The sequence below is a fragment of the Rhinolophus ferrumequinum genome, chromosome 25, assembly GCF_004115265.2.
Source record: "Rhinolophus ferrumequinum isolate MPI-CBG mRhiFer1 chromosome 25, mRhiFer1_v1.p, whole genome shotgun sequence".
Lineage (NCBI taxonomy): Eukaryota > Metazoa > Chordata > Mammalia > Chiroptera > Rhinolophidae > Rhinolophus > Rhinolophus ferrumequinum.
Genome location: NC_046308.1, coordinates 39,045,593 through 39,061,271, shown reverse-complemented (window position 1 = coordinate 39,061,271; position 15,679 = coordinate 39,045,593). Strand labels below are relative to the sequence as shown.

Sequence of the window (15,679 nt, the reverse complement as noted above, 5' to 3'; positions counted from 1 at the left end):
TTTGGTTGCAGACCTCAGGAGTGCATGTCCCTTGTACAGAATAAGGATGGAGAGTAACCAGAGATTGATTTCACAAAGGACAAAAATAAGCACAGTAATCAGTTATGCCAATAACAGCCTGAGAAGAAGATTGTTTTGCAATCCTGATATATTTCAAATAGCAGACGACTAGTGTTTCTTCTTGGGGAAGTTGAGTCTGGTGGACTCTGTGAGGGCCCGGTGCTGCAGATCTGAGCACCTTCGTCTTTCCTGACTGTCAGAGGAGGTGTGAGAGGCGTGCTTTAGAATGTGTACGGCCATCGTATGTTCTAACTCCTGGGTTGGTTTTCTCTCTTTCAGGTTAGTCTGAATGATTCACACAACCAGATGGTGGTGCACTGGGCCGGAGAGAAAAGCAATGTGATTGTGGCCTTAGCCCGAGACAGCCTGGCGTTGGCGAGGCCCAAGAGCAGTGATGTAAGTATTGGTGTTTCTCTGGGCACTCTTCTCTGCTGCCAGTATGCCCTTTGGTCATCTACCAGGGTTGTCATTCCAGAAAAAACAGTGGGTAATTGGAAAAAGGACGGGATGAATTATATGACACAGAAAACAGTCTGCACAATAATATTAAGTTGCTGCAAAAGTAATTACAGTTTTTGCAATTGTTTTCAACCTTTTAAACCTTAATTACTTTTGCACCAACCTAATAAATATTCCTTGTTTGCTGACCACAACGTCTTGCAGTCACTTGCAAACAGATCCATATGATATGTGATTACTTTTGTGAAGTGATAGGGTATGATCCGGACCGTTGTATCTGCTCAGCAAAATGCCAGAAGTGCGTCCCTGGGCCGAGTTGCGTGTTGGCAGCAGAGCCCGATGGGCTCTCATTGGTCTTTCTGTGTGCTGGTTTCTTCCGACCCCTTATAGTGCGGTGAGTTGTTGAATTGGATTCACTCATATTCTTGTTTTAAAAATATTTTTAAACATTAGTTTCAGGTGTACAAAACAGCGTTAACAGTTAGACAATTACACCCCTCACAAAGTGATAACCCCTGCCCCCCAATCACGCTTATATTCTTAATTTCTACAGTTGGCTTACACAATGTTTAATTGTTTACGTGCTTTGAAGTCTTGAGACCAAGTGTTACAAATTCAAAAGCCTATAAGAGGCCAAGTGGTAATGGTCAGGAATGAAACTGTCTCCAAGTTTACAACATTCTTTACCTCCACAAAGAATAATAGTCTCTCCCATTTTTCTTAAAGTATATGGCCCTGTGGAACAATATGTCGTTTTCCCACTTTTGATAGAGATACAGGTTCAAGAAATCTTCACCTGTATCTTACTTTGAGCGTGCTGATTGAGATTTGGTCTCACTGTCTGGGAGACTGTCCGAAGTAGAAAGGACTTTGGTGAACTGAAGAATAAATACTTCTGAGGGGGCCGTACGTATTGGGTCTCAGCTCTGGAAGCCATGCAGGGTGCAAGGCCCGGTGTTGTCAGATCTTCTGATTTTTCGAGAGAAGCTCAGAGATCTGCCGTTTTATGTGAAAACTGCTGAGTCTTACAAGTTGGAAGCTAATTTGCAGTTTTTACAAACAACATGTAAGCCAAGTAAAATATATATGAGGGGACCAGAACTGGCTCTTGTGTCCCAGGTCTTCGGATTCTGCTCTTGACTTTCCCTTGTGAGGAAGAAAACAACCACTGCCTTGAGTCAACTTCTGACATGGTGACAGGGTGAGGCTGTGGACAGAAAAAGATGTGTGGACCTTTGGTGATCTTGCACTCTGGCCAGAGGAAACCTCTGAATTTGCGAGCACTGTCACATCAGCCTAAGGACACAATTGTAATTCTTGAGTGTAGTTTGGTTTCTGTGAGGTCCCTCTCTGTATCCACTGTCTGAGTTGAATGTGCACTGGGTTAGGTGACTAGAGGGAGCCCCTAGGCCTGTTTTCTAGTGGGTTGAATTAGGAAAGCCACAGACAGGATGGGCAGAAAAAGAGCTGGCTGTAATGATGCATCGCTTTGCCCAGGGTGGGTGCTGAGCAGTGGCAAGTGGGAAAGCTGACAGCTGGTTTGGGTGTCGTGATCTGGAGCGGAGCTAGGCTTGTTTGGCCCATTTGTAAATGTGATGAGGGTTTGCAGCCCAGACGACAGTGTATGGATGGATGCCTGTGTGTATTCAGCATAGTCGCTGCCCGTGGTCATCCCTTTTTGAGCACAGGGGATGGTCTGTGTCCTACGATGTTAAGAAAATCCTCATTAGAGTTTTTATGCATTTTTAAAAATTAGTTCTCCAGATAATATTTCTTTTGTGTGAGATTGATAAAGATAGTAACCATTGTTTTATGGTTTGGCTGGACAAACAGGAGGCTAAAGATATTAAGTGACTTGCAGGAGGTCACTCAGCATGTCTGTGGGAGAGTTGGGGCCAATGAGAATTAAGATCCAATCACAGACCCAGCATGTGAGGACGTAGGGTTGATAGGGTGACCGAGTTACCTGGGTTTCAGCACTGGGAGTCCCACATACTGGGGCCACCCTCAGTCCTGGATGAACCACGATGGTTGGTCACCACGGTATTGCCAGTCTACCCAGACTCAGTTCTCCTTCTGTCCAAATACTTGGGTGTATCTACTAAGAATCCATTGAACGTTTGAAGCGGCCCACTATTCTGGGATGAAGTATATGATAAGATTAAATGGAAACTTAATGCTTGGAGATAATAAGGATGGCAGAGATTTCCCCCATGTATACAAACTACATTAAAGAATTTAGCAGATGAAACTTAGATGTTCTGATGTGAAAAGTTAGTGCAAAAATAAATTATGACTCTGAGGCAGGAGTTGGTGGTGCCAGAGTAGTAATGATCCAATTTTTCTTTAAAGAAGACTGGATCGTACCTCCCCGTCAGCAGGCCAGAAGGGAAAGAACCTATACAAATAAGGAGCTATGAGTGTTGGAAAATGATGAAGTGATTGCATATTCGGTATATAAAAAAGGGATGGACCTGGAAGCTGTAATCTCAGGTTTGCTATTAAACCAGAAAAAAATGAATAGTGTCTTGATGAACTTGTAGCCAGTGTGATTCCATGAAGAACAGCTCCTGCCGTACCCCTTTTTCTGGTAGATGTAAGGAAACAATATTTATTTATCTTGACCTTTCCTGCCTCTTTGTTTCTGCCCTGTCCTATTTTGCGAAGCACTCAGGTGCAACATAATTGGCCAAAGAGCTCTCCAGAGAGTGCTCACCCAGGATCAGAGTCAACAGGGGATGTGTCTGGAATCGTAGGAATCGCTACTCTTGTACCCAGAGTGGTGTGGCATTACGCTTGGTGCCCCTAGGCTTGCCTGGGAAGCAGGGCCAGTACAGGAAGTCCTTACTTAACCTTGTGATAGGTTCTGTGACTTTCAGTGAAAGAGGTATATTGAAACCAATTTTAGCACAGGCTGATTGATATAAACAAGAGTTAAGTTCCCAGGGTATCTCATCAACATTATAATGAAACAATGTTGAAGGAAATGACATTATCTGAGGACTTGCTCTACTTGCTAACAGGGCAGAACTAGGTAGGTAGCCCGCGTGGGACCTGGTGTCTAGCTGAGTCATGAAGGTTAATGATTCTGAAATCAGAATGCCTGGGTTTGAATCCTGGCTCTACCATTCATTAAGTTTGGCCTTGGGCCAAGTCATTAACCTCTTGGTTTTCTCATCTGTCAATGACACAGTACTTGTAAAAATCCTTACTTCCTGAAGTATGGCCTGTGGACGAGCAACTGTGGGTATTTTCTGGGAGCTGGTTAGAAATGCTGAATCTTGGGTCTCACCCCAGACTTCCTGAATCAGAATCTGGTTTTGACCAGTGACCTGCTGGATGATTTGTAGGCATTTTGCAGTACGAGAAGCCCTGGCATAAAATACTTAGAGCAGTGCCAGATAGGGAATGTTTTCTGTACATTTTAACTCTCCTTCCCCCACCCCTTTCTCTTTTCCTCCCCTTCCTTCCCTCTCCTCCTCCTTTGCCTCTTCCTCCTCCTCCTCATTTTATTATATGAAGTACAGGGAGATAATTTAAAACCATTCACTTCAAAGGACTATCTTTATAGGTGAGACAGTGTTCTAGCTAGCAACCTTGGGCAGTTTAGAAACTCTTCCCCCTTTTACTCGGTTCTTTCCTATCCTAGGGAGGTCACAGAGGACTAAAGAATGCAGAAGCCTGTGTCTGGATGAAAAACAAACTGGAAACACAAGATGATAAAGTACATGGTGCCTGCCTAGACACACCTGCAGATCCTGGTGGGCAGTGAGTGAGGGAGCAGCCCAGTGCTGCCACAAAGAAAGCACAGACAAGCCTGGATGTACCAGTGGGGGTGCAGTGCGGAGCCCGTGAGGCCGTCAGCCCCCTTGGCATTATCTGAACACTGGCAGAGGCCTTTTCTGGGCTTTTCACTGTGGAGGAAAGTGGATAGCTGCACACAGCCCTGAGCTTGATCTTCACCCTTTGGAGCTCAGGGTCTATGTTAATCAAATATGTAGAAATAAGAATTGAGGATAGGATAAAAATATCGTGTTGGAATTGTTCAACCTGGAGAAGGGAAGGAAGGTTAATGTGCAGTTGGAGAGCGCCTTTAGCATAGGATGGACCCTTACATACTTACTGTTAATTTCTATTAGGCATAAGACCCAAAGAGACGGGTTGGGTTTACAGGTGAAAATTAAGGCAGAGCTTTTTGTAGTGAGGGTTGTTGGACCTCTAGTTGTGAAATGTCAGGGGAATGGTTGAGAATCTCGGAAAGGCTCTCTGTACTTTGTTAAAGTCAGTCTTTCTGCTTGTTGTCCTGCATTCCATCCATTGCCTGGACTGTAGATTTGGTGTACGACCTTCCTATTCAACAGAGAATCATAAGTATGTGGAAGAGGACATTATTCTAGAAGGTTAACTTGAAAGAGTAAAAAAACAACTGGACTTGGAATTGGAGGAAACTGATCATAGTCGTTTTGTCACTTACTAGCAGTATGACCTTGGGCTGGCCATTACCTTGTCTGAGTCTTAGTTTTGCTATCCTTTAAATTATTCACTCAGTCACTTACTGATTCATTCATTTTATTCTCTTTTATTCATTTATGAAACATTCATTCACTCACTCTATGTTTTGTAATATTTATTGATTCCAGAAATCTTGACTGAGTACCTGCTTTGTTCCAGGTACACTGAAGGTAAATGGTGAGAATAGCTCACAAAGTTTTTAAAGATGAAGAGAGATAATGTATACAAAACAGTATCGTATACTGAAAAATATCGCCCCATGTGAACTTATTATCACATTTGTGCCTCTGATGAGGTAACTCCTAATGGCTTATCAATTTATAGGCTGCTGCAGCTGGAGGGTCCTGAGTTCCTTTTTTTTTTTTTTTTTTTTTTAAGATTTTATTGGGGAAGGGGAACAGGACTTTATTGGGGAACAGTGTGTACTTCCAGTTCTTTTTCCAGGTCAAGTTGCTGAGTTCCTTTTTTGAGAAGCCATTCGTTTGCTATATGTGACTTCTGACCCTAAGAGGGACCCCTAATGTCCATTCTTGGTCAGGAGAATGGAAGTGAGAAAATACCACTCTGTCTTTTTACCCACTCAGATTATCCGTGCACTCTCAACCTGCTGAATTTCTGAAGCTGCTCTTGTGGCAGCCCCTTACTGTGTGTTTGGGAACTGGGAACACACGCTGTGTTTATGCCTGTTGTGTTTGTAATAGGGTTTCTTCCACTGTGACTTAGGTATTGGTGCTCTCTATTCTCTTGTGACCTTGACATCTAATGAATATTAATGACCTATGTGTGCTCTATGTTCCCTTGGTACATACCTTGTGCAGTTCATTGTTTACATGGGCATTATTTACAAACAGTTCTATGTTTCACTGTGTCTAAAGGCCACATCCCATGTCTGGTGCCTGGCACAGTACTTGGCTCATGTAAAACCCTCAAAACATGTTTGCTGTTAAATCAATGGGCAGTGGATGCAATACACTTTCTGGAATTAGTCTAGTAGTTCCCATTCTTCTTGGAATTTATCTGTCATTTTTTTCTTTAATACTTACCCCAATTCTGTTATTATTAATATTATATTCATCTATCAGGCTTGTTCTTAATCCACTGATTATACTAATTATATTTCATGTCACACATGAAATAAACTCTAGGTAGTAAACTCTAGGCACAAAATATCGGACAACTTCCATCCTGTCCATTACCTGAGGTGCAATAGCGTTTGGATTTTTGTCTTTGGAGGCCGGCAGCCTGGGTCGGAATACCAGGCTGCCACTTACTTTCAGTGTTACTCTGTCAGGTAACTAATCTCATAAGCCCCTGTTGTCATCTCTGAAAATGATTTTCATAATTGCATTTGCCACGTAGGGCTTTGGTAAGAGCTACCTGAGCTCCTGTATTTGAAGCTATTGGTACAGTATCTGGCACCTGGTAGGTACTCAGTGAATGACAGTCCTTCTGAGGTTTTATTACGGTGGTTGCTGGACAGCTGGAAACCCAGAAGCAGGAAAAAGGTAAAAGACTGTTGGCACGTGCATGGGTCCTGCTGCTGTTCTGCATACTTAGTCTCCCAGAGTACAGAATCAGAACACAGGAGTGCGGGCTGGGGAAGAGGTTTTGGTGCCCATGTATTTAACGTCAGTGCTTATTTCATCTCTTAGCATTCTTCTCCGCCCCCCCCCGCCCCCCTATCTCTTGGGCTACCCTGTAGAGACTCATGAGGGTTTTCTTCTTTTATCTTCTGGAATGCTATACGAATAGAACTTCCCAGCAGAGGAATGGGAAATTAGATTTACTTCTGAGGACATTTCAACAGATGGCAAAAGAAAGTCTCAATCCCTTCCCCTCAGACATCACCATTCTCTCTGCCTCTGGAGGTAATTTGTTAAACACTTAACTGAGCCATGGGGAGGAGGTTATCATTATTTTCATCTGTGTGTCTCCCCCTCCAGAGACTTTTCTTGGCCTCAGAAAAGAGGCCTGTGTATGATAGGCAGCAGTGGCTTCAGAGCTCCCACGCTTTCGGCTCCCACATGCCTGGGGACAGACATACAGGGGCCCTGCTTCTCGTTTGTGGGTTACCTTTTCATATCCAGGGACCTATCGGGAATCATGTTGGAAAGTGACAGATCTTCCTGCCACATTTCTCACCAACTCTTTTCTTTTTTTTCCCCTCCTCCATATTCTAGGTGTACGTGTCTTACGACTATGGAAAATCATTCCAGAAGATTTCAGGAAAGTTAAACTTTGGTGTGGGAAATGACAGTGACGCTGTGATCGCCCAGTTCTACCACAGTCCTGCAGACAACAAGCGTGTAAGGCAGCAGCTGTCCCCTGTTGTGACTTCATGGGCTGTAATTGGGAGGATGGTTGTGCTCGGGGGGCTGGGAGACGGAGCTCTTGGTTATCTTTCCAGCATGATTGGCAGCCAGGGACTGTTTTTCTGCTAACCTGGGAGCTTGTGACAGAATACAGGGTGGAACCATACAGAATCAAGCATGCTAGGTACTGTCCAGGCAGAATTTCTAGACAAACAATAGCAGGTATAAGCACAGAAAATCTGTCAACTAATAAATTGCTTGACTCATAGGTGGCAAAAAATGTCGCCCCGTCCGCTGGGACTTACCTTACTGTTCAATCTAGGTCTTCCAGCGCGGCTGCTGAACTTTTGGTTTTACTGGCATCACCAATGCTTGTGCGTGTGTGCACGTGTGTGCGTGCATGTGTATTTGTGCACCGCCCTCCCTCCTACCTATATGATAAAGAAAAGGAAACCAAGGCAGCAGATCCTGCTGTGCCTCCTGATTTGTTTTCCCAAGTGCTGGCCTGAGGCTTATTTCTGCAGGAGAACCCCACAGGAGGAAGCATTGATTTGAGGAAGCATTGATTTGAGGTTGCCCTGGGCTGAAAGGGAGGCAGGGCTAGATGGAAGGGGGGGCAATGCACTCAGCCCCCTGCAAGGCTTTCCTGCCTGTGAGAGAGCTCTAGCTCTAGTGGGAGAGTTGTATTTGATCGCTTTCTTCCCCACTCTCCTGATCCCTAACTCATTTCCAGGGTGGAATGGCTGCTTCTAAGGATGCTGGAAACTCTAGTAGCAAAAACTTTCTGCGGTAAGGGTAGCTGCTGCCTCTTGCTCATCCAGAGAGGGACAAGAGAGGGAGATCCACGGGTATCCCCCCAGTGCTGGCTTCTCTGGTTGCCTGTGGTCTGTTAGCAGAGGTTGTATTCAAAATATTTAGCCACTGGAATGGCACTGACAAATCAGAACAGACTCTGTCTGGAGGAGCTGGGTTCTGAAGGCCATCCTGCTGGGCAAGGTATTAACCTTTTAGTTGCTGGATTTGGGGGAGGTCTTGGGGAAGGAGCCAGGCCACTAGGGCTTTCTGAGGGGTCACTCACGATTTCAGGTAAGTGGGGTATAGAAACAAATTTTTTTTTTAACACCTGGAAGAATCATTCCTGGTACATACTGGTTAAGTGTCAGCCCTGCCTCATGCTCTTAAAGTGGAACGGCAATTAGGAACAAACTCCCCTCTTTCCTAACTCCAGGTAACAGAACAATTTTTCCCCCTGTGATGAAAACCCAGGACAAGGTATTGAGAGGAATTGGTTCTGTAGACAAGACTGTTGGCCCTCTGTTTCCCCCTCCCTCCCCACTGTGGCCAGGCAGGCCTGGCACTTGGAACTCACAAGTACCTCTTGTGAGGTGAGAAATCCTGCCCCAGGGTCCAGCTGGCTGGCTGTACCTCATCTCCTGGTGGATAGATTTGTGTGCCCCTGCCTTCCAGGAGTCAGATAGCACTTGGATTATTCACTTTGTCCATTTGTACCTATCTATTATTATTATCATTATTTTTAAACATTGTTCCAGAGCTGACACTTGCTTAAGTTGTGGTCTTGAACCAACCACCCTGTTATCTCTCTGGAATCTTCATTTTCAGCTCCACCCGTCCCTCCTGCACCTCCGATCATAGGACACAGATGTCTGTCAGTGGGGTTCATCTTCCTTCCTGTTTGACATAGGTTGTGGTGAGCAGCTGCTAAGTCCACATATCTGAATAGTCAGAAGACAGGAAATATGCTGTTACAGGCTTTTAGGGGGAGGTTTTGTGCAGGGAGAGGGTAAGGGGCTTTTTGAGCATTAGGTCTGGAGAAGGAGCAGGGCAGGGGTCATGATGCTGGGACAAGAAATAAGGAGAAACCCAGGGAGGATTGTAGTGAAGGAGTCTTAGGTTCTGTGAGGTGAGATGGGAGCAGTATTCCTGCAGCCCAGGTGCCATGTACCAGAGTGGTGCATCTCAGATTGCTCACGGTTAAGTTGGATGTGCTCTGCAGTCGGTGGAGAGAGTAAAGAGGGGTTGCGTTCTTGGAGAACTTAGTGACAGGAGGACCTCGGCCTGGAGCAGGCTGAGTGAACTTAGGAATGGAGCTTTCTCTGCTGAGTTTCTAATGCCCCAGAGAAGGCTGTTACCCACCCCCCACTCCCGCCCTCCCCCCGGCCCCCTCAAGAAGGAAATGGTGACTCTTATTGTGCCTATTACTTTTGTTGCATTTGCCTTTGTCCCTTGGAACAGTTTGCTCCACCAGACCTGTCACTTGGTGAGAAAAATCACATGAAGCTGGGTGCCTTGCTACCAACACCAAGGTACTCGGCCTGGGGAGATCACTTGTATAAAATGTTAGGTGGGCTGTCAAAGAACCTGATTTGAAATGGTTGAAATGACTGTTAGCATCTTCTCTGAAAGGTTATGATGTCACGGACGGGCCATGTGGAAGTCTGAGGGATGTGAGCCTGTGGAAGGGAAGGGAGGTGCTGGGTTGGCAACTTGCTCTGGTCGGGTGGCTTTGCCTCATGATGGTGATGGAGCAGTTGTGGGTCTTGTGAGTGTGGGGGTCTGTTTTTTTCAATAGCCTGCAGGCCCACTTCCTTTTTCTCCATCCCGCGTGCTGCCTACTGAACCATTGTGAGTGTGCAGCTCTAGCCACGTGGCAGGTCCACTGGCCTCATAGCACACCTGAGATCAGTCAGGCAGTATATAAATATGTCTGGGCTTGTTTAAATAAGGTCACTGAATGTGTAGTTAGGCTTCATGACCTCAGCTGAAGTGAGAGCTGGTCCTGCCTTTATCCAGGCAGAGGTTGGTCCTATGTAAAATGGTAAAACAGCTCTCTCTCTTTCCCTTGGTTCCCACCTTCTAGAGATATGTTCCTTCATTGTCTCTCTGCCCTTCCTCCTTGCATTGTGCTTGTGGTTTCTGCACTCAAAACTGGAGAGCGTCTCTTACGCTCACATGGGGGGAAATTCTGTTGCCTGTGCGTGCCTATTTTATTTTCTTTCCAAAGGTATTTGTATTTTTAAGAGAAACATAGCTTTAAGCTAATGGATGAAGCTCCTCTGGAATATTGTGTGTTTGCAAATGGGGGTGGAGATCTGGGGTATGTGAGGACACTCCTGACATTGCACAGTTTAGAAAGCATCTAATACATCAGTTCTGCTGGCAAATCTGTGGGGTTCACCTTGAGTAGACCTGACAGCCAGGCAAGTATAGGGACTTAAAAGCAGAGTAGGATATTCTTTTTTTTTTTTCCTAAACTTTTTTTTTCCTTCTATTTTCTTATGAGGGGAGAAAAGGAGGAGGTTTATTAAGGAAGTGACCTGAACTGAAGTCTAAAAGATGGGAACATTTTGATAGCTAATGATGGGGATGCAGGTGGGTGATGGAAGAGGGAGCGGTGAGCACCAGTACAGCCCAAAGAGTGTCAGAAGAGCAACGGTGTTTCATGTGAATGAAAGCTCTGTGCAGGGGAGTTAAGTCGTATTCCGGATGCCAGGCTGAGAAGCCTGTGTTAAATTCGTTAGGCAGGTAATGGGAAACTATTGGAAACTGAGCAGGGCAAGTGAACAGAATCCACCTTCTAGTAGGAAAGTGGTGTTGAGGGCTGGGACTCAGGAGATCTGAGTTTTGGAACATTCTGAGGCTCTAACAGGCTGACCTTGGACAAATATTCATTCTCTGGCCTCAGTTATGACCATAAAGCAGAGCACTTTGGCAAGCAGTTCGTTGGCGCCAAGTCCCAAGTAAGTACTTATTAAGCACAAGTGCACTGTGTCTTCTAATTCTCCCAACAGCCTGGTGAGTAGGTACCACTACCGCCTCCACTTTAAAAGCAGGAACTAAAGCATACGGAGGTTCCTTCCATCTTTGACGGTAAAAAGTAGAACGGTGGACTCCTAGATGGGTCTGGGTTGCAAGACTTCTAAGTGACTCCAGCAGCGGCTTGAGCGAGACAGACTGGAGAGGGTGGCCGGCGAGGAGAGAAGACGCCCGAAAAGGCCGGGCATGCACCGTCCCCATGGCTCCCTCTCCGACCGCCGCCTAGCAGAACTTCGCAGGCCCAACAAAGTCTCGGTTGGCGAGGGCAGAGGGCGGGTCCGCGGTGGCGGAGCTGCCGGTCAGTGCATCACCCACAAGCACCCGGACGCAGCGCACTCCAGAGTAGGATATTCTGTGCCTTCCTAATATGCACCTGTGTGACATGATTACGTAACAGCATGAAGCAGCACATGCCTGAGTGATGAATGGAGCCTGCAGGTCATTAGAGCGGGGGGAATTGAGTGATAAGGAAAGGATCCATGGGGTATTTAGGATTAGAAACGGACCTTCAAGCATGGGCATGATTTCAGCAGCTAGAGCGAGTTGGTGGGGGTCCCCCAGACAGGAGAAAGGCGTGGGCGGAGACTTAAGGTGATTTCTGTGCAGGTAATGAGATTCGCTTCTCAGGGCTGGAGGGTTTGCACTGAGGTCCTTCCTGATATCAGTCAGGCCCCTGTCTGAAGATGGAAGAGTTTGCTTTTTGCCTTGTGGGTAGGAGGGAGCCGGAAGAATCTTTGAGTAGGGGAGTTACTGTGAATAATGTCTCTTAGGGAAACGTGTCTACTGGAAATATGCAGGATGGACTGAAGGGAAGATTAGAGAAGAGTCAGAAAGGGAACTGTTGTGGTATTACAGGCACAGAGTTGCCTACTCACTCAACCAAACCTAATGTCACCCTCTTCAGTATGTCACATCCTACTGGGCCCTAGAAGACATGAGGATGAATAACACCCAGTGCCGAGTCCCAGTTTTGCTTATAGTCTCCAACAGGGTCACGGGCTACAGTACCACTAGGAATAAAAAGGAAGGCACAGATTGTGAACAAGGTTTTAAAGAAAAACATAACAGGGTAGGTGGCTGATGAAAGTAAGGGCCAAAGGAAGGCAGTGGAGTAAAAACCCAACTCTGATTTTGAGTAGTGGGCCTGGGAGAAGGTGTAGTGTGGAGAGAACTTGTGACATGGGGAGGGACAATTGGTTTTGGTGGGGAGGTGTTGAATAATTCAGTTTTGGACAGAGTGAAATATCTTGGCACATCAGAGTGGAAATGCTGAGAAGATAAAGGAGGTAATGACATGAGAATCTCAATGAGAAGTCAGGATTAGACCGTGGATTTGAAAGTCAGGGAGTGCTTGTTCTCGGAAGCAGTAGTTAAAGCTGTGTGGAAGGATAAACCAAGTTAGTCGCCAAGGATGAAAGACGAATGAGGTTATGTAAGGGTAGGGAGTGGACCAAGACAAAGGAGCCAGCAAAAGAGTCAAGGACAGGGGCAGCCGGATGGCTCAGTTGGTTAGAGTGCGAGCTCTGAACAACAGGGTTGCTGGTTCGATCCCCACATGGGCCAGTGAGCTGGGCCCTCCACAACTAGATTGAAGACAACAAGCTGCTGCTGAGCTTCTGGAGGGGCGGCCGGATGGCTCAGATGGTTTGAGCATGGGCTCTCAACTGCAAGGTTGCCCGTTCAATTCCCGCATGGGATGGTGGGCTGCACTGCCTGTAACTAAAGATTGAAAATGGCAACTGGACTTGGAGCTGAGCTGCACCCTCCACAACTAGATTGAAGGACAACTACTTGGAGTTGTTGGGTCCTGGAGAGGCACACTGTTCCCCAATAAGAAAATTAAACAAAACAAAACAAAACAAAAAAACAAAGAGTCAAGGACAGAGATGGTCAGGGGTGAGGGATGGAGATTGGAGATGAGACAGTGCTGCAGAAGTCAGGAAACAGAGAATTTCCAGTAAAAGCCTAAGAAGTAAATTAAGAGAGGAGGCATATAAACGAGTCCGGTAATACAATGTAAGTCCTGTGAATTAAATTCAGGAAATGTTGCCTTTTTGTTGGAAGAAAAGACGTAAGGATTGATGAACTGTTAAGAGATGGGCGCTGAACCAGCCAGACACTGATACAAATGCTGCCTACTTCTGGGTCACCTTGGGCAGTTAACCTTTCCAAGCTTCAGTGTCCTCATTAGTAAAAGAGATAATATTTTAAACATTGAATTGCTGTGAGTGCTAAATGGACTACATGAGATAAGGCACGCAAAACTTTTAGCTCAATGCCTGGCGCACAGTAAGGGCTCTTGAAAAACGTTAGCTATTATCATGAACAAAAATAAGTTCTATGATTGGGTACATGAGTTTTAGATTCTAAAATGTGAAACCTCAGGAAGCCATGGAATAGATTTCTCTTCAAACTTAGAACCCTCCTTTCCCTAGTAACCACGGTGGTTTCAGAGCAGGACGATGGGCTAAGTTATTGGAACACTTTTAGGCCCAAAATTATGATTGTACTTTTAGGATCATATATAATTATTTTTATAACATTGCATTTTCTTAGAGTAGTTTTTGCTTTCAAAACATTTACTATCCTTTAGAGTTAGTTTTTAATTAGGCTTCTACAGAGATTGGAGTTTTACATTAGAGGCTGCGGAGGAAACACAAGAGAAAGGACACATCAAAAAACATCTTCCTGGGAAGTTTACAGTCTAGAATTGGGGAAAGAGCATGCAAAGGAAAAGGAGCAAGAACATATATGAAAACAACATGTGAACAAGGGCAAAATATTAGTATACACCAAAGCTGTTTGTGTTGAGAGGACCAGAGCTGAAGATTGATCTGGATAAGGTGGAATCAATTAAGGAAAGTGTTTTGGTCTGATTGATTCCTTTGGATTGTTGATTTCCAGGATTTCAGGGACTGGACCTGGTTCCTCCTTGCTCTAGTTTCTGGTTCACATCGTCCACTGAGCCACTCTCATTCTTCTGGGAGCAGGGGCTGTTATCCTTGTGTGAATTCAAGGCCTGCCATCATCTGCGCTTTCCAGCCTTATTTTCTAATCGTTTCCCTCAGGCCCTCAAGAGCTGTCATCAAACCCATGCAGTATTTTTTTTTCCTCCTTTGTTCCCAAACTTCCCTAGACTTGGAATGTTCTTTCCCTGTGGAAGTCTTGCCTGCCCTTCAAGGCCTAAATCTGACACAGAGTCATTTCTGATTTAAAAAAACCATAACTGATCTGTAGTCTGCTTTCATAGGACTGTCCATGGTTTCTCATTTAATCTCATTTTTCCTTGAATTACAGTTAGCTGTGGACATTGTCTTTCTCCCACATTAGACTGCAAGCTGCTTAAGAGGAAGGATCCCGTGTTTTCACTCTGGCAGCCTCAGTGTCTGGTGCATAGTGAATATTCACCTGTACGTTTGTTAAATTGAATTGCCTTAATCCTTTCCCCTTGGAAACTCTTAAGGCTGGCAGTCAGTCTCCAGCCAAACTTGTTCAAAGACACTTAACCCTGTGGTAGCAAAATACGGCGAGGCCTCTGCTCTCCAGAGCTACTTCCTGCTGTGCCCCAGTGTGAGTCTGCACATAACACGGACCACTGGCAGCTTGGTTCCCAGTGCTACCCTATCACTTGGCATTGTGGCAAGAAGGTGAAGCTAATCTTCCTACGCAAATCGGTACAGTCGTAGAGATTTTCCTGGAAGTGCATGTCGGAGGATAGAGAGCAGCCCTGTGTATGTGCAGCCAGTCTGAAGAGAAGGACTTCTCTTTCCCAGCTTCCAACAGCCACCGTCGGATTGTGACCAAGTGATTCACCAGAGCGTGAGAATAGTTAAGTCACTTGAAAGAAAAACTAGAAAGGCTTGACTAGCTTCATTGCCTGGTGAAATGAAAGTACTGTTTGACTCCCCCGGCCAGCCCATGCCACACCTCTTCCTTCACTGAGCTCTGTTTGGTGTGCACCAGCATGTCTTCATTGCTGGGAGATAGCTGTGTGGAAGCCCTGCAAGCCCTTGGCCCTGCGTTGGTGCTTGTTGGTTGACACTCTACATGCGCGTGCGCTTACCCACTGTCTGGGGAGTGTTGGGCGGTCTTGGCCAGATTCTGCACTGAGCGGGTCTCTTTTCTCTTGCAGTACATCTTTGCAGATGCTTATGCACAGTACCTCTGGGTCACGTTTGACTTTTGCAATACTATCCACGGCTTCTCCATCCCATTCCGGGCAGCGGATCTCCTTCTGCACACTAAGGCCTCCAACCTTCTCCTGGGCTTTGACCGGTCTCACCCCAACAAGCAGGTAAGAGAGCTTCTGGAACACTATCAGGCAGGACTCCTGGAATGTTCTGTTCTGCCCTCTGCCTGTGTGGATGTCTTGTCCTCTGAGTGACCTCCCCCGACCCCTCCCTCCTCCTCTCTCAGGCTTAGCCTTTGTAGCTACTGTTTCTCTTCCCCCTGGTATTCTCAGTCTGCATCCCAATCATGGAGCAACATGGAGCACTTGACAG

At 45.8% G+C, this 15,679-nt stretch overlaps 1 protein-coding gene across 3 annotated transcripts in view; it reads left to right on the top strand.

The window, feature by feature from the left end:
• Positions 1-15,679, top strand: part of SORL1 (sortilin related receptor 1) — a 168,385-nt gene that overhangs the window by 18,959 nt on the left and 133,747 nt on the right. For all 3 annotated transcript variants that reach the window (XM_033097156.1, XM_033097157.1, XM_033097155.1), the window contains exons 2-4: positions 340-456; positions 7,212-7,337; positions 15,310-15,471. In XM_033097156.1, coding sequence (XP_032953047.1) covers positions 340-456; positions 7,212-7,337; positions 15,310-15,471 — 405 coding nt within the window. The remainder of the gene's footprint in view (positions 1-339; positions 457-7,211; positions 7,338-15,309; positions 15,472-15,679) is intronic.